This window comes from Poecilia formosa, unplaced genomic scaffold (assembly GCF_000485575.1).
Source record: "Poecilia formosa unplaced genomic scaffold, Poecilia_formosa-5.1.2 Scaffold6, whole genome shotgun sequence".
Lineage (NCBI taxonomy): Eukaryota > Metazoa > Chordata > Actinopteri > Cyprinodontiformes > Poeciliidae > Poecilia > Poecilia formosa.
In genome coordinates, this window is record NW_006799945.1 from 5,412,468 (window position 1) to 5,432,722 (window position 20,255).

Below are 20,255 nucleotides of genomic sequence, written 5' to 3' on the forward strand. Positions count from 1 at the left end.
TCCAGCACATGCAGAAACTTTTTTGTTGGCCAAGAAACTAAATCTTGTCTAATCCTACCAGAGCACCTTCTTCCATGTGTTTGCTGAATCCCTCACTTCACTTGTAGCAAATTGTAAATGTGACTTTTTACATTGGTATTGTTTCCGTTCAACAATACCAATGTTTTGACATATTAGCTGCATGTCCCTGAATAACTTTACCTGGTGTTTTTTTTCAGTCTTCATTGGGTTGTTTATTAACTAATGCTCACTACCATACCTTCAATATAGTGACAGAACATCTGTATTTATACTGAGATTAAATTACACACAAATGGACTGTGATCATTAGGTGACTTCTGAAAACAGAATTTTATTTAGTGGTTTCAGAATAAAGTGAGGACAATACATATGTACTAACTTTTCAGATGCTTATTCTTTTAATACATAATCCTTTCTGCTTTTTTTGTTGGAATATTACATAAAATTAATGATTGTGGATCTAATTTAGCAAAATATAAACAAAACTCAAGGGTTATGAATACATTTAAAAGGCAATATAAACATAATTCTCACAGAAGTGCACAAAATGGAAATAAAAATGAACATGCACACTAACAATCACATTGTTCACATCACATTATTTATTTTATTGCACACCAGTGAGTCAAAGTTTGAGGAAATTGTGATAATTACAAAGAGGTATTTTTGTCCGCTTGTGCGAAAAGCACCTAAACCAGCAGGCTCTGCCAACCCCTAACCAGTTTAGCATTGGTTGTCAGATGTTCTTCCTCTTGTACTTCCAAGCGATGTATCGATTTATTCACTTTCGGTGAGTGCCATCTAGAGTCTGGTTACGCAATCGTTCCGTCAGCATATCAAATTCTGCTTGAAGTAGAAGTGAGCCATTATTCAATTTCACTAAAGCGAGCGTTTCGGTGTTCAAGGCGGAAGAAAAGGAAGTTCAGGTAACAGCTGAATGTGAAGGCATTATAAAATGTTGGAAAGAAATATAGAGCTACAAGAACAAGCTTGTAAAAATACTTTTTAATACCACTAATACTTTAATAAATATTCTGTCTTGTTTTAAAAAAAGGCTTAAAATCTCAACTTTTTCCTTTTGTTTGCTGCAGCAGGAAATATAGTTTTCTCTTTATGTCTCTGACATTAATGGCTAACTGCCTGCTATCTTTTCTCCCCCAACCCCCACATTTATTTATTTTTTTGCTCCTCTCTCTCCCACCCCCCCTTCTGTCTCTAGAAGTGTGACTGCCTGCTCAGCCTGGAAGCCTATTCAGCGGACCAGAAGCGCCGCGTGTGTCAGTGCCTGAAGGACAACATTGACAAGCAACTCCAGCTTCACAGGAGGGAGCCCTCCGTTCCGCATTTTGAACAGGTAGGACACACGGACACGCACATCCAGGAGCGTTTTCAATTTCCGAAGATGAATCAGGAAATAGATGAACACATGGGAATGCATATATTTGCTCATGCCGCCCCTACTATCACAGATGCCTTGTGAACATCACATGCTTCCAAGCATATACGGTCTAAAACATTGCACACTTGGAAACAGTTTTTGCTGTTATAAATAGCGGCCCGTGTATTTCTTCAGCACTTTTTTTATTTGGCTTGACTGAAATACTATCTCCCCTTTATTTTTGAACCATGTGTAACTGCGATCGGGTGCTGAGATGAGGTCATTTGGAGCTGTGCTTCATGCTGTTTAATTTAAAAGTCAGCATTGTAATTTGTCAGGTTTTGGTTTTCTATCATAGTAGTAGCGTGCAGCATAACAGTCTATCGAGAAAATTCATTCACATCCACAAAACTCTATATTTAGATTTTAAGTGAGACTTCCCCCGTTTACAGCTTTTAGTGACTCTTGTTTTCAAAGTACAGAGTTCTTTGATTATGGGAACCAATTTTACTTAAAATCAATGCATTAGGATAAGAATATGCCAGTTCATCTAATTCAGATAACTTTTTATTTTTTTTTCATATCAGCCCACATTTGAGCAAAAGGTCACTGCTGATTTTTACCAGTTTGCTGAAGTTAACTTTTTTTAAATTATGGTTTGATTCTAAAGTGTTAAGTTAAAGACTTTAATATTCCTCCAATATATTGAAAAACACTCAACTCCAATGAATCGCATTTCACACTGCCATGCATGAGTATTACAAACATATTCTGAGTGAATTTTACTTTTGCAGACCTGTTGCAATTTCTTTGAATGAAGGGAATTAAACAACCTTTCACCTGAGCTGAATCTTCTCCCAGTTGTGACCATGACCAGAGCGCAAGTCGTAAATTTTAGAGCAAGTTTGCTTTGAAACTGTTTGTAGAGACAGTAAGAGAGCTGCCTCCTACGACCTCTTTTGAAAGTAAGATTGCAGAGTGAAATCCAAATAAAAGGAGGTGTAAAGCTGCAAACAGAGAGAGTGTTTTAAAACTCCAGTCGAAATTAGTTAAGCTTCTCCACGATGGAGAGGCCTTTTGATCTACGTAACCTTGATTTGAAGATAATTTTAGTTTTTTTTTTTTTATTTACTCTGAGATTATTTAAAACGCAGTCGGTGGTTCTAGATATCAAACATTGAGAGCACCTTTGAATTTGCACTGTGATTTGAAAGTGCTACTTGGCTTTATCTTCTCTGATTTAAGTGAGACTCTGAATGCAACCTTCAAGTTATTCATCTTAAGCTCCACATGGGAAATGTACACAAAATGATTTTTTTGTTGTTTTACTGTCAGGATCTTTAATGTCTGATGAATAGTCTGTCATAATTCAGACAGCTCTTATTTAGTGCGTTTGAATTATTTATTGAATTTTGCACTGAATTTTGTATTGCTACCAGCAATATGAATTTGTTTTTGATTTTATCTGACTAGATTAGCTCTACAGCATTTATTTTAACATTCCCATTTCTTGTTAATTTAAATGCTAATGCCTTTTCTGTTTCTCCAAATCTTCACTTCTTTTATATTTAATGAGCGAGATAGACATGTCATTCTCTTCCCAGCTCATTTGCGTTCAGCTGAAAGGTGAATAAAAGAAATAAATAACCTTGTGCAGAAGGCCCACCTGTTGTACATTAGGACTTCATTTCATCAGCGTATTAAAGAGAGGAGGAAAAAAGGAAAGAAAGGCCGGCAATCTTTCATCCCTTTTTCTTGCTTTTTTTGTGTATTATTTCCTCTCTGTTTCAATATGCAGTATATTTGAGATGCATGTGTGTTTCTGCACTTTAAATCCCCCTGCACTCAAGAGATTTATCCAAATACCTTGCCGTTTTCAAACCACTTTGAGATGTACTTCTTGAGCCTTGCTCAGGAATTCGTCTGATGTTACCCTTAGACAGTTTTTTCAAATATAAGTTTTACAAATGCAGTGTTTTGTCTTAATAATGTGTTAGAATGTTCTCTACAGCAATGGCAAAGCCATTGGATGCATATGTTGCAGTTTTCTGTCTGCTCATATGGTATCAGTTATGTGGATCTGAAACAAATGAAAACCAAACACGGGCAAAAGTATTGAACATAATCAACGATCAAAGAATGTGGCAAGCGTGCCGAGTCACACACATCAGTGCTACTCGAGAGGTCTTTACCAAACTCTATGGACAAACTCCTTTCTGTCTCGGGTCAGACATGTTATAGAAACGTCCTTACTTAACCACATTTCTTGTTATTTTAATTTAAGTGTTTTTCTTTTTTTGAAGATGTGTCTCACAGGGAAAAGGGTGCTCTTTAATTTATTTTATTGTTTCAATATGAGTTTAAACAGGCAGACATTATAGCTTCAAATATCTTTAAGAAATAACGGAAATAAAAAAAAAAATTCTCATGACTAAACAATTTACCCTCCTTCAGGGCGCATTGGGAGTTCATTGCAATTAATGTGCATCAATTTGCTCCTTTAGCACAAGGACGTGTCATGATGGGGTGTTCAGGGAAAGAACAGATTATTGGACCTCAGCGTTGAAGCTTCTGAATAGAAGACATTTGAAAAGGATTGCTGGACACTATGGCTTGGCACACAGGCCACCTACCAGACATTACCCTATGTGTTGATTTTTACCAACCTAAATGAGACCCAGGAATTAAAATACGGTGCAGCAACAGAACATGGGATGTTCTGAGATTGTCTGTTGGTCAGAGCCTCAACCAGCGAATATTAACTAACTCTTCAAGTTAGTCTTATTACAGATTCTTTAGTGTGTATTCTTTAAAGTTCAGATAGTTTTCCAATCGCTACGTGATGAAAACATACCAAAACATTTGAAGAAATGAGCAAAGAGTCGTTTTTTTTTAGTAGATTGTCTTTCATCTGGCCTGTTTTCATGGTTTTTGTGCAGCTCTTTGGATCTTTTTCTTGTAAGCGTTTATTGCAGTAAATGAGAACGTTAACTCTTTCCTGAAGGCAACGAAATGCGTGCTTAATCATAGCATTTTACTTCTTGACAAATTAGTTCACTTTTGATTGCATTTCTCCAAAGTACCTCAGAGGCAAATAGTTTGTGTTCAGTCACCTTCAACTATGTTTAATTATATGCAAATCAGTTTTGTCAAGTATGAAAGATGTGAAGATAAAGTCCTTGTGTGTCCTGTGTGTTCCTTTGGGGGGTCTGCATTGGAAAGGAGGACACACTCCCATAGATAGATGTGAGGATACATGTGGGTCACATCCTTCAACAGAGGCAATCTACTTTACATAAGCATAAAAAAAACAAAACCCACAATACTAAAGTGATAATTCATTTAATTTATTCGTAATTTATTCCTCTGTTGATGAGTGTAAAACTGTGCTTTGGGATTTAGTCCACAACCATCACTACTTTGAACTTAAACAGTTTTTCCTTCATCAGAGGTGAACTCATTTCATTTCTTCTCATTGTTACTATTGTGTCAACGCTAAAAGAAATTTTTAAAATCTGAATCAACTACGCATTTCATGTACTAGGCATTTCCATGCCTGCATTCAAGAAGTGCTGCAAAAGAGCTTTACACATTTACCCTCTGATTCTCACATTTCCCTTGTGTCAGGTCCCTTATTTCTCCCCTTCACGCACAAAGCTGAGCAAATTCACACTTAGCTGAAGTGCACACCTCTCTCTAGGATTATTTTTCTAGTGAGCAGGGAAACCAGGATACTTTTTTAGGGAAACACACACAGAATCCAAATCCATTCCAACTCCGTTCTCGTTCATGTCTTTTTTGGCAAATAGGCTTATTTCTTCACAGTGTTGATGTCAGCAGCTGCCCTACTTTCTTCGGTCGCTGAACATTGTTGATATTTCTTTAGAGAAAAAATAGACTTTTTCAGCAGGATGGTCAGTAATCTTCTTGTGACTGTGAAAGTTGGGTTCCACGAGTATTATTTGATATTCTTAGACCTACTCTGTGTCAGAGAAAACAATTGGAGCAATTTTATTATCTCTTCTAATTTCTCTGACTTTTGCCGCCTGATTACTGGATTGATATATGTGATATTGAAAGTTTTCAATAAATTATAAAATTTTAGTTCAAAGGTTTCAATTCATTCTTTTTGCTTTATTTACCAGATGGATCTGTGTCCTTTGAGTACAAATCTGCATTGTCAAACCAGATATTATTATAAAACAATTAGGCATATTCCTTTCTTTACCATCACTTCAAATGATTGTATATTCATTTGAATGTTTTTGATCTTAGGAAACCCAATCCTTTTTAGCAGTAAACACAGCAACATACCTCAAATATATACTTAAAATCTTGCATTTGCTTTTATTTTTATAAAAGAAAACAAAAAAATAAAACATTTAGCCTTGTGGAGAAATGTCCTAAAGCACATCAAATGTCTCCAAACTCTTCCAATGGAAAGCTTCCGGTACATTTTCGTCTGAATAGTATCAACCACTAAGATGCGGGAAAAATAAATTTGCACAGCTGTGCGCACAGACACACACACACACACACACACGCAAAACACACACGCAAAACACACACACACACACAGAGTGAAAAGGGAATCTAAACAGGACCGCCTGTATTGAAAATGACAGCCACGTTCACACAGTTAGCATTTGATGTGTAATGCTGGCACTCCTTCTCTGAGTCAGAAGAGCAAAGCAAACTATCTGGAGTTGAAAAGTTGTATAATTTTCTACTTGAGCACAATCAGTACATTCACATAAAAAGTGAAGAAAGATGACTGCTTCTGCTAATGAACAGTTCGGCTGTCCTCCTCTCATTTCCCATTTATGAGAATCTGCTTTAGCTGCAGACATGGTTACATTCAAGTACTTATGTTGGAGGAAACTTTGACGACTGACAAGAGGGCCTTTCTTGTTCTATTTCTTTGGTACGCTTTGAGTGTGATGATGAATTATATTCTCTTCCACCCTAATTCATCACATCCCCCATACATGTCAGGCAGGCACGTAAGCATTCGATTAGCGATATGAGAAGTTCAGTGACTGAGAAGAAGTGCTTAGGAATGTGCAACTTTTGATAAGCAGATCTTTCCTCCTCACAACACTCTGTTTTAACAAGCAGGACCAGAAAACAACTTCAAAATAAGTTCTTTTCTTTCATTTAATTGGACTTGTGAACGAATGAATGAGTTTTGTCTTCTATTTCAGTCTTATTTTACCACATTCCCTCCTTTAATTAGCTCATCCCAGAGATTTTTCTCCTTATTTTAGTGTGGAGAAAGCATACAATGGAATAAACATCAAACAATTTTTTACGCTACAGAAGTTTGTAGTTAAAAATTCAGTTTTTCCATAACGATGTTTACCTCCGTTTATTTTCACAGTTGGTTTAAGAATGCATTCTTCATCTTGATGTTTCATATTAATTTTGGTTGATTTGGAAGATTTCTTTTAATTTGGTTGGTTTCCTGCCATGAAGTTTCAACAAAATTTATATGAGCTTTGTTGGTCTATTTCAGCTATTCCAAAAGCAGCTTTGATTGGTGACTGGGATTATTCCTTGTCAAAATACATAACGTCATCCACATCAGATGAAGTTGAAGAGTTTAAAAGTAGTCCTTCTTTATTTTACTCCCATAACATTTGTGCATACAGTGGCGTTATGCTAGGTGTTATGTGCTAGGTGAGAAACCTTTTCTTTATTCATTTTCAAAATCATTTTCAGCAAATATGTGGTGTCATACAATATAAGTTATATACTTTAGTACAGCTGTAAAGTACATATTTTGTCAAAATTCTTACTAGTTATTAATGGGTTCAAAAGCTGGAATACGGCTTCACAAGCAATAAATGGGGATTGTAGAAGGCTTATAAGAAAATAAAAGAAAGTTTACGATTATTGCCGAAAGCATAATTTTACTCTTGTTGAGACATTTGTACGTTTCAAGAAGTGAGATGGCCAAGCTCTGAAGTCTTTATCAGTGGTGTTTTGTGGGTCAGTAGCTAAAACCATTTTTCTGTAGATCAAAAAAATAAAATCTGCACTATGTTGCTGTGGTAACCTTTAACCTCATCCAGATGAGTGGGAGTGTTTGTCTTCTTTTCTTGTCTGGTTCCATTGTGCTGCATTTTGGCATCGTAACCATCGAGTGATTTGCTATGATGTGTCACCAGACGATTGCTCAGATTTGTCACATTTCAGCTGTATCTAATTTATAATTTACAAAATTAATTTTGGTGTTCTTTTCTTATTATAAAATCCTTATGAAAATAATTGTTTTTAAAATATTGGATTTGCTGCACTACCTTCGATGCACCTGTGATTGGTGTGTACACAATTTTAAATGCTGGCAGGTTCGATCCAACAAAATCAACAACCATAATAATATTATGATTGAAATTAAAAATAGATTTGCGGTCTGCTCATTGACTGAAAACATTCGGCCGTGAGATTGTAAGATCTTACACAGCTGCACATATTACTGCTTCATCTGGATTTACAATCAAGCTCCAACAGAGCGACAATTGAGATTAGGTCAGCAGGGCAATATTACAGAAATATTAGTCGGGGTAAAGTACTGATTTCTCTTCATCCTTTCAAAGTTGGTCGACAAACGAGATTAAAGAAGAGATAAAATACGAGGAGTGACACATAAGCATATAAAACTTCATTAAGTTTTTATTCTTTTTCTGCTCACAGTCGCCACCCATGGTCTTGAATTTACTGCATCTAAACGTAATTTTAATTACGGTAAACATCTGAAGACGTACATATCGTGCTCTTGTTGATTCACTGCGCTGAAGCCGTTTCCCCTTCGGTGTCTCTAATTAGATATGGATGAATTCTATTCGTCTTCCCTTTGCTCATCACCTCCGTTCACACATCCGTGCTCAGACACACACCACTCGCACCGCATGCTATTTTTGGGGCATGTTGTCTTGACATCCATATTTAGAACTCACTCATTTGAATATGGCAGACGTGAGTTACTTTTATGAAATAGTTGATAGATTATGGACAATTCATAATCTACAAATGTGCTATTTTGCTAAAAAGAAAAAAAACAAACAAAAAACAAATCAAATAAGCCTGTTATGGAAGAGTACAATATCCAAGATTGGGAATATATAAAAGACATGAAAACTACTGAAAAGCATGACTGAGGCAGCTGTAGGTTGAAAGGAATCTTTGGTTTACTTTTGCACACAGATGGTGTTGTTTGACTACATATTTGTTTGTTTTTTTACTTTCTTCTACATTTTTCTCTGTGGTTGAAAATTTAAAGTAACAGACCAATCCTTATTTTTTTCTTTTGCCTTGTCTTGGTTTTATTGTTGCTGCTTTTTTCTCTTTTAGGTCTTTACATTTTCTTATGTTAGTAAATGAAACATTTCACTTACTCAAGTCTTTTTCTATAGTCTAATTTGGAAAAATGAAAAATAACACCCAATTTTTTTAGTATCTATTATCGGCGCTTTGAATTTAAAGCATATTTAAAGTTGTGGGAATTAACGGTTAATTAACTCCCACAACTTAATTTGCACCTCTAATCATTTGTGATTGAATAAAACATTACTCTCTGTGCTTGTGAATATGCTTCTTAACTTTTGGAACCTTTAATTAGAGAGAAATACTCTGGCATCGCCTTGTTGCTAGTAGTAGTTATCCTCACAGTTAGCAGTTCCCAGAGGCTTAGCTCAGAGGTGACGTCAATCCCAAATCCGAGTTGCAACTTCACACTGAATGCAGGAAAAGCACCGATTCTTTCTTCCACTTTCATTCCACTGCACTCTGAGTACCACTACATTTAGTCTCTTCTTCTATCACCCGCCACCTTCTCCTCTCTGATGTTCACGGACACATTCATGCAAAAACAAACATACACGAGGCTGAACACTGTTAATCATTGCAATGTGCCATGCTGAGTTAATTCCCCTGACTTTCTGAAAGAATTAATGATTTTCCCACGATGGAATGTTGCTTAGCTTGATTTTAACTTACCTTTTAACTATTCATAACTGGATTACATAATGGTAATGCATCCCCACAGAAGGTTCTGTAGATAAGAGCGGTGCAGACTCGGTCCTAAGAAGGGAATGCGGAGCATGAAGTCCATCCCTCTCAGGTTCAATTATGCACATTCTTCACTGTGAAAAATGATGCCTGCTCCACCGAGCATGTAATGGAACTGGGATAAGAGTTTAATTCCTACATTAATAGGCTCACTTTGATCCAAAGACCCTTTTTGATTAATATAAGCGTTTATACAGCTGTGACATTTAGAATTGTAAACAATTTGCCAGCCAATAAAAAAAGAGTAATCAGGGGAAAAAGGGAAACAATAAAGTCTTAGCTTCCCTTAAGTTGATCTTTTACCTTTTAAATGTCACTCATTACTTCATGCCTCATCTGGGTTCTGTTCTCCCATACCTTTGGCTTCATAGGAATAGCAGGACAGCAATCCAATCAGTATAGCCAACGGGGTTTGAAATAGCTGTTTAGGCACAGCTCTTTATATATTAGCACATGATATGATTAGGTAAGGCCTGATGAATAACTTGCATGACTCCCTTTAGGTGCAAAGCAGACAAACGGTCAGTGAAAGAGAGCAGGTTAGTTTGTGTGTGTGTGTGTGTGTGTGTGTGTGTGTGTGTGTGTGTGTCTCATTAAAAGCAAAAGACACGGCCCTAACCATTCTGCTCCTTTACAGGTTTTAAATTGAGGCTTTGATTCACGGCCGAGCAAGTTCTAAAAATAGCGAGTTGGGGAAGAAAGGGGGAAGCGATAGAATGGGAGAAAGAGGGGAGGGAGGGAATGAAGGACACAGGCTGCTTTGGTCTCAGCAGAGTTAGTTGTATTTGATCTTTTTCCATCAGCCCCCCTCCACCCTCTTCTAAAGGTTTTTAATACATCACATTTTCACAACTCCTCCTTTTCATGCTCACAACTCTGTCTCTCCCTCTGATTCCATCTGTCTTTCTTTTTTTCCCCCAAATCCCTCTTTTAGCTCCCCTCCTTCCGCCCACCTTTTCCCTTCTCGCTGTCTTTTGCACACACGTTGGCATCCACGTTATCACCGAGCTGGGGCAGAAGCCGGGACTGCAGCAACAACACAGACAAGAAACAAGAAGCAAGGAGGAGAAAAGCGGCACTGAAATTGTTTTGAGGAACACACAGAAATATATATAAAAAAAATCTCAAGATAAGTAGTCCGCATCTACTTGTGCAGCTGCTGACGGTGTTTGTGGATGAACACTGCCGTTGCACACTGGGACACACGGCAGCAGCAGCAACAACAACAACACACTTTATACACTCATTCAGACGAGCAACAGCGCTGCCTGTCCTGATGCCAGTGTCTAAGGTAACGTATACAAACCTCTTCGGGATTCTCACTCGGAGCTCATTCAGAGACTTGTGGCGCTTTGACGTGGTGATTAGATTTAAGGCATGTGGTTCGTTTGGGCTTGTTTGATTTTCGTTGGAAAAGTGGAGGAAAACCAGTTGGTAGAGATTCCTGTTTCTGCTCCCATGTTGTTCAGATTTTGACTGATTCGAGTTCTTGATGTTCCACAGCTAGAAAGGCTTAAAATCGGCTTGTAGCGCGCGAAGTTGCACAGTTGTGATTTTAAAGAAATGTGTACTTGTGTGCCTTTGTCTTGCTTTGTAGTCCATGTTAAAGCCTCAGTGATTGACAGCTTCTGACCAGGGCAGTGTGTGAGTGTATGAGTCTGTAAGTGTGTATTCTTCTCTTCAATGTCAATCTCTGTTGTTGTTTATTGAGATAACCGTTTCAGGGACTGGAGAATGAATAAAAGAATAAATGCCGTGAGCTAGAGTTGGCCGCTCAAGTTAAGTTTTTTGAAGACTGAATCACCAGTTTCTGTAAGGCTTATTTTGAATTCATTTGCCTTTGAAAGTATTGTTGTTGATACTGAATGCACTGTTAATCTGAGAGTTGCTCATACTCCTACCAGATTTAGATTTTAAAATGCCATTTAAAACAATTGTTTTATCATAAACAAAGTTTGTGCATTTCTTAAACTATATTAAGGTCAACAGTGTGAAAGGGGTGTCAATTTATTAGTTTATTAAAAAATGAATGTTTCAAGTATTTATGCCTTTTTCACTAATCAATGGACACAACCTCTCTGGAATTAAATTAATCAAATATTTCTTAAATTGATGACCAGATCTGAGTTTTTATGACGGTATTTTGAGCTCCAGGTCTTTGAGACTGCATGCCAACTTGACATTACACTTATCTTTATCCCATTTCACAGATTCTACAGATTCTCTCTGTGCCACCCCAAATAGATTAACATTGCTTTGAGGTAGAAGACACAGTACCAACATGTTTAATTATGTCTAATATAAAGTAGAAAACCAACTTAGAAACTGGAAATTAGTGACATTTCATTGTAGATATCTTGCTTATCACCATTTTCTTAAATATTTGAATTCTTATATTTAAAATTTTTTTTAACTCTTTATAACTTTGGCTTAGAAACAAATATTTAGCTCAACAACTGAAAGCAGAGTCAATGACATATCAATTTGATATGTGAACAATAGTTACAAGTTCAGGACATAGAAAGAGCTACTAGTATATTGCATTTATATTTGAGTGTTGTTTTTTAGTCTTGTAAGATTGATAGCATTAATATGCTTGTAAAAATGTATTTGTTTCATAATTGACTTTGGTTTCCTCAAGACTCCATGCTTATTGAATTGTGACCCCAATGCGTTCCCTACCTCCACTTGGAAATCCACTGTAATATGCATTTCCAATGTTACAAACATAATTTTACATGTGAAAGAAGAACAAATCCATTCAAACAATGCAGATGTCAGAAATCTGGTAGATTCTGACCAAATTTCAGAATCATGCCAAATCATTGCTGGCATGATTTTGCATTTTTTGTAAGAAAAGAAATAAACTAATGCTAACTCTAATCTATATTGCTGCTATTGTTGGTCAGTTTTCAATATAATCAAAATAGCATAAAGAGTCATCACAAGAGGCTATTAACTGTCAAATTTTTATAGCATTGCATACAAGCCTATCTGCTTTAGCTGAGTACCTAAAAACCCTTCAGTTTGCTTCATAGTGAGACGGTTGCAGACAGAAACAAACGTGCAGCCATAAATTACACATTTCAACCTCCTTAAAATCCTTCCAGTCCTCTTCTATATCGAGACTGTTCATTTACAGAAGTTCCATTCATGTCATCCAAGTCTGGAAATTTGGCAGGCTTTGACTCTGAGCACTTACAGAGCACAAACATATCTATATTTATAAAGCCTCAGAGTTCAGACTAGGAAACAAATATGATTATTGGGAAACAAAAGGTTATCAGCAACAACTTTGTAGCATAAATGCTCTAGTGACATTTGTATTGTGAGGAAAAAAAATGCAAGATTAAATATGTAAAATCGAACGTGTTTTCACCATACAAGTCAGACATTAGATTTTGATCACATGCAGATTTCAGATGCTGCTCTATGACGGGGTTGTTCTACATTATATTATTTTACTCAAAGCACAAAAAAAAGCCATATTTAGATTTAGAAAATGCTCTACAATACCAGCAATTTGTACAGAAAGAGAGTTTAAGAACGTGTAGCCAACCATGTTGTTTGCATTTGCAGCCAACCTTATAATAAACTGCCTTTTAGGGCTGCGAGCTCAACAGCTGCTGCACAGAAACTGAATGTTTCCCCTCCAGATGCAAACTCTTTAAAATATGACATCAGTCCAGCTTTATACATGGTGATTCTTTAACAGTAGCTGCATTATGTTCACTCAGTTGATGTATGTGTTTTTCCTCCCTGTATGTACGTCTGTGTGTTTACAGCAGTTATGTGTCCATTGTGTTCTTTGTGCATCCTGTGGGACCATACTGTAGTGCCTTAATGTCTTTGCAAAGAAAACTGAGGGCGGGAGTGGTGTAGAGGCACAAATGGACGCAATATGGGCACACACATGCTGAACAATATTTGCAGATACACACGTGCAATCACAGGGCGCATCACGGAGCAGTCACTCTGTTCTGTGGACAGCCATATTTCTCTCTTTCTCCATTCGTTAGCCTCTTCTCATTATCTCTGTCTCCTCCCCACTCTACAGCTTCTCCTTTCCTTCCCACTTGTTTGTGCAGCTTGGGAGCCTACCTACTTTGTCTCTTGGGCATTTTCTCTCTCTCTCTCTCTCTCTCTCTCTCTGTGTCTCTTTCTCTCTCTCCGTCTCTCTCAGACTCTGTAGATTCGCACAGTTCAGTTGGCCTAGCCCACACTGACAGAATCACACACCAGCTCAGCTGGTCAGCCACAGACACAGTCACACACCAGTTTGACAGCGGAAGTAGGCCACTTTAATGGGGATGTGTGGAGAGCCTCTATCTGTCTTTAGCGGATTGTAACCTAGAACTGCTTCATCTTGCCAGGTAGGGTTTCTGCACTCGTACTTTATTTTTCCTCTGTTCTCTTGGCATCATATGCCGTCTGTGAGGAGCAATTTCATGTAAATGATTAGTCAGCGATTTATACTGCTATTTTTGACATTGTTGTAAAGCTGGGAGACAAGTACAGGGTTTCACTATGGAGAGAAGAAGGAGAGAAGACCATGAGGTGAGAGAAAAGATAGCAAAAAGTCATGAACGCCAAATTATCATGAGACAAACTTATGACCATCCCAGATGAAGAGCATATATTCCTGAATTGTCCACTTTGTATTCATTCAACCTTCTTTTACCCGCCTTTTAACCGTTATTTTCTCTCCTTTTTCCTCCAATTCTCCTGTTCTGCAGCTTTATTGTCTCTCTTTAATGTGATTGTCCTTTTGATACTACCTCACGGTGCATAAACAAGAGATTTTCACCCTCAGCTCTCCGTTTAGTCCTTTTAATTTTAGTGCTACTTGTTGGCTTTGTCCCAGCAGTACAAGTTACTTTGTCATATAGCTGGGAAGCCATAGTGTGAAAAGAAGATGTTGGAAGATGGCCATTAAAAGGACATACTCTAAACCATGTTAGAGTCAGGCTGAAAGTGATACAAACAAGAGGAGGGAGCAAAGTGGGGGACCACAGGGGAAAAACAACAGGAAGCACACTGAGAAAATTGCTTTTTGCTTCTCCTCATTAGGAGAATTGTTGGGTAATTCTCTTCTCACAATGGATAAAAAAAAACAAGTTGAGGAGAATTAGATGCAAGATGTGTAATGTGACTGTTAATATGCAGCAGTATAATCAGTAACATCAATTTTTTTGTGTGTGTTGGAGGGTGTTAAATCTAGAACATCATGGCTGGATGTAACCACAAGAGTCCTACAGTTATTCACAATCACCAGTAAACATCTGTCTATCCCAGGATGCTGCGTACACATGCAGACAAACATGATTGGGAATTATCAGCTGGCTCCGCAGTCTCAGCTTGAACAAATGAGATGTTTGTTATAACCCAGGAAACAGAGTCACAGACATAACAAGGCCTTGTTTGTCACTCAGACAAACGCTCACAACGAACAGGAGAAACAATAGAACATATATGCACATACCCACAGTACGCAAAACATCACGCCAGGAGCATCGTTTACTTTCCAGATACTTTACATCACCAAAATCTTAATCAAGCGTAACTTGTGGTGGCAAGTTACGCTTCTTGCCACCACATTTGGAAACGGGTCCTGTAAAGGTGACTGTTCAAACTCATTTATGCTCTCATGTCTTTTTCTGTTCAGGCCTTTTCTCGTCTTCCTCAGTGGTCATACTGTCTTCAGCTGTTTAGCGTCATGGGGCAAGTTACGTCAATGACATTTTCTCTTTGAACTCGCAGCTTCCACCAATAATGGCTTTGCAAACTAGACTCATCCTCCTGCCCTCCCTGCTTATCATGGACAGTGCTTTGCTTGTTCTGAGAAGCTCTCCCTGTTCTTAGCACATAAATATGCAGAACAGAGACTAGAAATGGGCTCCACCATTCCACTCAATAGCTTGCCATATCAACTTTGTTGTGTGGATAAGAGATGTTGAGTTGAATTAAAGTGCCAAGTACCTGGTACAACATCATGATGTATGACTGACCCAAACCTTGAATTACTCAGAGTTTGCTGCAGGTAAATGTCATTATGGGAAAGCAAAACTATTGCCACGCAGTTTTCTTTTACTATTATTTTGTCACTTATGTTGGCATATCTTAAAATGCAGTTTTTGAGTAAATGTGAGGCATATTTTGCTAAACATCAAGTCTTTTTATGTCAAGGCAAGTGATTCTTCAGCAGTGCAGACAAAGCATCAACAAAATAAAGTGCAAGATTAAGCAACATTGGAATTGCACAATGAAGTAAAATTGAAGTACTTCCTTTTGAGAAACTCTTAAGTGTTACTTACTACATTTGAGTACCATGTTAGTAGCAATGTTTATGCTATGAATGGTTCAGCATTTAGAAAGTAATTTGAAACCTAGATTAGAACTTATTGCCTATGACAGTAAGAGTATAAAGACAATATTTGAGTACAAAGACTATGTTTGAGCATTGTTTACGTACGCATACTTATCTTACACATACTTGTATGCCATATAAACTTTTTATTAGGACATTTTAATTTTTTAAGGTTTATGTTAAAAGAAGAAAACCCCTCTTATGAGTCTTAGCAAGAGTTGCTGTCAGATGGCGTTACTCATATTTACTGGATTAACTGGTCATCAGCGAGTCCCAGCACCACTATTAACGATCAAGCACAAAGTGAAATGGGGGACGTGTGCTCATTTTAAAGCAAAAGGATATGGGCGGGACACCTAGCATTCATTGAGTTAACAATGAACTATTTTGAGGTAAATATATGTTACACTGTCTAATAACTGAAGCTTGGACATATTTTAGTCCTACTATAAAACAATGACCCAAAGGAAATGAGCTCGTTGGCTACGTTGCAGCAATGTGAGAAACATCTGACCTCATATGAAACGCAGCTGCTTAAGGTTATTGTTGTTAAAATTAGTTTTTAGAAACTGTGAAAGCATGACATTTGCTTTAAGGGTTTTTCCACAGTGCTTCACATGCCATTCCATTTTACGTTTAACAACATAGTGAAGTATGTCACGAGTTGTGGTTTATGAATAGAACTATACTATATGTATGGATAATATTGTTATTATTAAACTCAAATAAAACCAGAACAATAGAAACATTAAATAGTGAAGAACAGAAACGAATAAAACCAGGTAGGTAAATAGAACATTTATCTGCATATTTTAATAAACCACAATAAATCAAATATGAAATGATGATACAAGAGACGCACTACTATATGTGACAGCATGTTTTTATTATTATTATTATTATTTTATGCTTCTTGCATTGTCTGCTCAAGGACCATCCATCATAATTAAAAACACATTTTTTCTATTGTACAGAAAAGTGTGATGCATTCAACATAAGGATTCGAGCGCTTTGAAAATATAAATTACATTGTCAGGATTCTTGTCTCCAGACATATATAAAAGTTATCATGTGAATAAATAAATAACTTGAGAATAAAATCGCAAAACTGCCTCTAATAAGACAAAGTAAATTTGTTTTAGAGTTATTATTTAATTATGTCTCCTTTTTCTTTTTCTCAGAATTATCAGTTCCAGAATATTATGAAAAAATTATTTGGGTCATTTTTACTAGTTTCTTTGAATTCAGAGGGTTACGTACGTTTGACAACGTTTGAATATTTGGTAGGATTTCTTTTCAGCTGTTTGACTTGCGTGACAATATTTTGCTGAGATTCAGTTTCATTCGTCCATGCAGAACTGGTCGGTACCAAGTCTGGCTTTTAATTGCCTTTTCGGAGGCAGCTGGTCAGACTTGTATAAGATTGAGATTCTGCTATGGCTTTTCCAAAACAAAAACTGGCTTTATTGTTTAAATCTCATTTTGCAACAGATTTGTGTCATTAGGTTCTTTGTCCATTTTAACTTCCTGGGTGATGTCTTAAGATGTTGCTTGAAATTTTCCACAAAATCACATTGCCTATTATGTGAAACACAGCACTTCCTCCTTCAGCAAATACACACACAACACATTGCGCCCACCATACTTTCACATTTGGGGTGGTGTTTAAGTTTTGCAAGCTTCCCACTTTTTTTTCCCTGAATGACTGAACACTTGAATTTTTGTTTCATTACACTGTTGGATGTGCCTATAAGAATGAGGGACCTTATGTTCATTTGTAAAATATAATCTGACTTTTTCTTTCACTTTTTAGACCAACTGGTTTTTCCTCACTGAATTGCACACATAAAATACTAGCTTAAGCATTACAGTGTCAACAACAAACATTTTTAAAATCATGAGTGGGAGCTTCAGAAGTTCAAAAAGAACAGATGTTAAGGTAAAATCTTCTGTGACATAGCAGTTCACTGCAGAAGAAGTCAAGGCATATTCTAAATAATTTTAATCAATTTCCCAATTTAAGTTGGCACCGTCTTACTCTAGTTTTTAATGTAGCTTTCTGTTTCTCTGAATATTGAATTATGTATTAGTTAATTGAAACACTTGACAGTTTCTTTACAAACAGTGAATAAATACAAATATTAAAAAGTGAGTAAAATGAAATCTGTACTTGGTTTAGGAAGTGGATTTAGATTCAGTCAATCCAGCCCCAAACTTCCACTTCACTATCTATTCTAAGAAAAACAAAGATAAGCCAATGTTCTGCTTTTCATGTTTCATGAACATGCGAGATTTATGAGAGTAGACTTCCCAATAATTAACCAACATCTCCAAATCTGAAGTCACTCTGAAGTATTTCTGTTAAATATTTGGTTGTACTGCAACACAGCAAAGCTGGAAACTATGGAGTTAAAATGCAAGAGATTAATTTATTTTTTGAACATTTAACAAGATGCACCTAAAATATGTGTTCAGAATTTCACTGTTGGGACAAAAATGTTTTTTACTTTGCTGCTTCACGAAGTTAAAAATTAATGGGGCAATTTACAACTACTGATTGTAAAAAAAAGAAAAAAAAAAAAGAAGATAGGTCAGTAATCTTTTTCATGCATTAGTAGTATATTGGGCTTTTATGATACAATGTTCCCTTTTATGATTTACAACACCTTTTACACACTCACCCTTCCTTCCTTGGTCCTTGTTCTCCTTTTTCATGTTTTCATTTTTCTTCCTCTCTTTTGGTCACATCACAATGGTAAATAAATAACTATCACTACCTCACCCGTCTCCACTCAGTGAAATCATCAGCAAAAGAGTCTGGCGCATTGCAGTGCATATAATAAGGCTATTTAGGGATTGATCATCTATTTGTTCAATTTAAAAGGCCTTTGACAATAACGTTAAGCGGTTGTTGCTCCTATACCTTCAGATTGCCGATTGTTCTGGGTGGCACATGTGACAACATTTTTAATATATATTTAGACGACACAGTCCTAAAGGCAGAGAAACATAATGTCTCGCAGATAGTGGCTCACTTATTACAAGACGCAGTGTACAGATCAGCCCCATGTTGAGCCGAACATGTGATCGGAGGAATGCGGAAAATGGATTGTGAGCATCTGAGATTGTGCGTGTTTATGCAACAAACCTGTGATGTAGATTGGAACATCTGATATCATTTAAGGCAAATAAACAACTTGTGTGCGTGACTATATTTGGTGGAAAATGAAGCTCACAAACAAGTTTTGCTATCACTCTTGAGTAAAGAAAACAGTAGCTTTGCATGCCTGAAGGCGTCCCTAACGGCAATTTTCCATGGGATGAAGCCTCCAAGTGCGGACTGATATCTGCTTGAATATTTTTGTGTTTCGTCTGAACAGGTACCCTGTGCTGAGTCATTTATCGTCTGAATCTAGCCTCTAACAGAATATTTTTGGTGGCTTTCTAAATTAGATTTCCCCTCATAATGAAATAACTTTATTTGATAAACGACTTTAACCTTGTTTTTAAATTTGATATACTTTGGTTGAAAAATTAAATCCTTGTGATATAGACCTGATTGTAATATCTTCAAGGAGGAAGCCAGAAAGTGACTGGAATGGGTTTATAATCAGGGTCTTATTTTGCCTTTGCAATGCATTGTACAGAAAATATGAAATGATACCATTCTTCTAGATTGTAAGCCATTTTGGATACTTACTATTCTTAATGGGGGACTTTGAATTGCTCGTTTACAGCATGCTGTTTAATAAATCTCGTGCTGAGGAAATTGAGGTGGAGAAGAAACACAATTTAAGTTCAACAGAGGACAATCGAACTTGCAGTGGAGTTGCATCATCGACTTGCAATATACACCAAACTTGATGCAGATACTTCTTAGTTGAAAGATCAGTGCTAAGTTGGAAAATGGTCTCATAACTAATAGATTACAGCAACCTTGGGATTTGGGAATTGGAAAACAAGATGGCCACTTAGTGGAGGAATACTTCCTTTTAATGTGTTTTTAAAATGTTTGAAATCCCCTATGATTTTTGTAAATGTGACAGGAAACAGCTTTCCCACAGGGGTGATATGACACAGGTTTCACAGAACATGGGTGGAATAAGACCAAACCAGCTGCATCATGAATTGTGTCTCATCTTTCACGATTTTGTTGTGAAAAATCCAATCTTTTCTCTTATTCGTATGAGAGTAGGTTCATAAGTCTGGTTCTTTATTTATATGGGGTTGACCTATTTTTAAAAATGCATTCTTTCAGGCAGAAATGTAGGAAAACACTTTTAGGCGTTGTTCTGTTTTTCTCGATGCCTGAAAAATGATGCCTGTGACAAAATATTTACATGGAGGTCTGTGGCCCATATTCAAAATTTTTTCTCTCTTTTCAAAGCATCGACTGGTTTAGCCAGAGTAAGTATATAT

General features: G+C 36.8%; 1 protein-coding gene across 9 annotated transcripts in view; it reads left to right on the plus strand.

Annotated features, from left to right (window-relative positions):
- The window catches only part of rgs3a (regulator of G protein signaling 3a), a 142,029-nt gene that overhangs the window by 80,505 nt on the left and 41,269 nt on the right, over positions 1-20,255 (plus strand). For 7 of the 9 annotated variants that reach the window (XM_007569450.2, XM_016680430.1, XM_007569467.2 and 4 more), the window contains one exon: positions 1,241-1,375. In XM_007569450.2, coding sequence (XP_007569512.1) covers positions 1,241-1,375 — 135 coding nt within the window. Of the gene's footprint in view, positions 1-1,240; positions 1,376-10,405; positions 10,761-13,676; positions 13,843-20,255 lie in introns of those variants that run through there. The other 2 variants (XM_007569477.2, XM_007569485.2) reach the window with 2 other exon arrangements.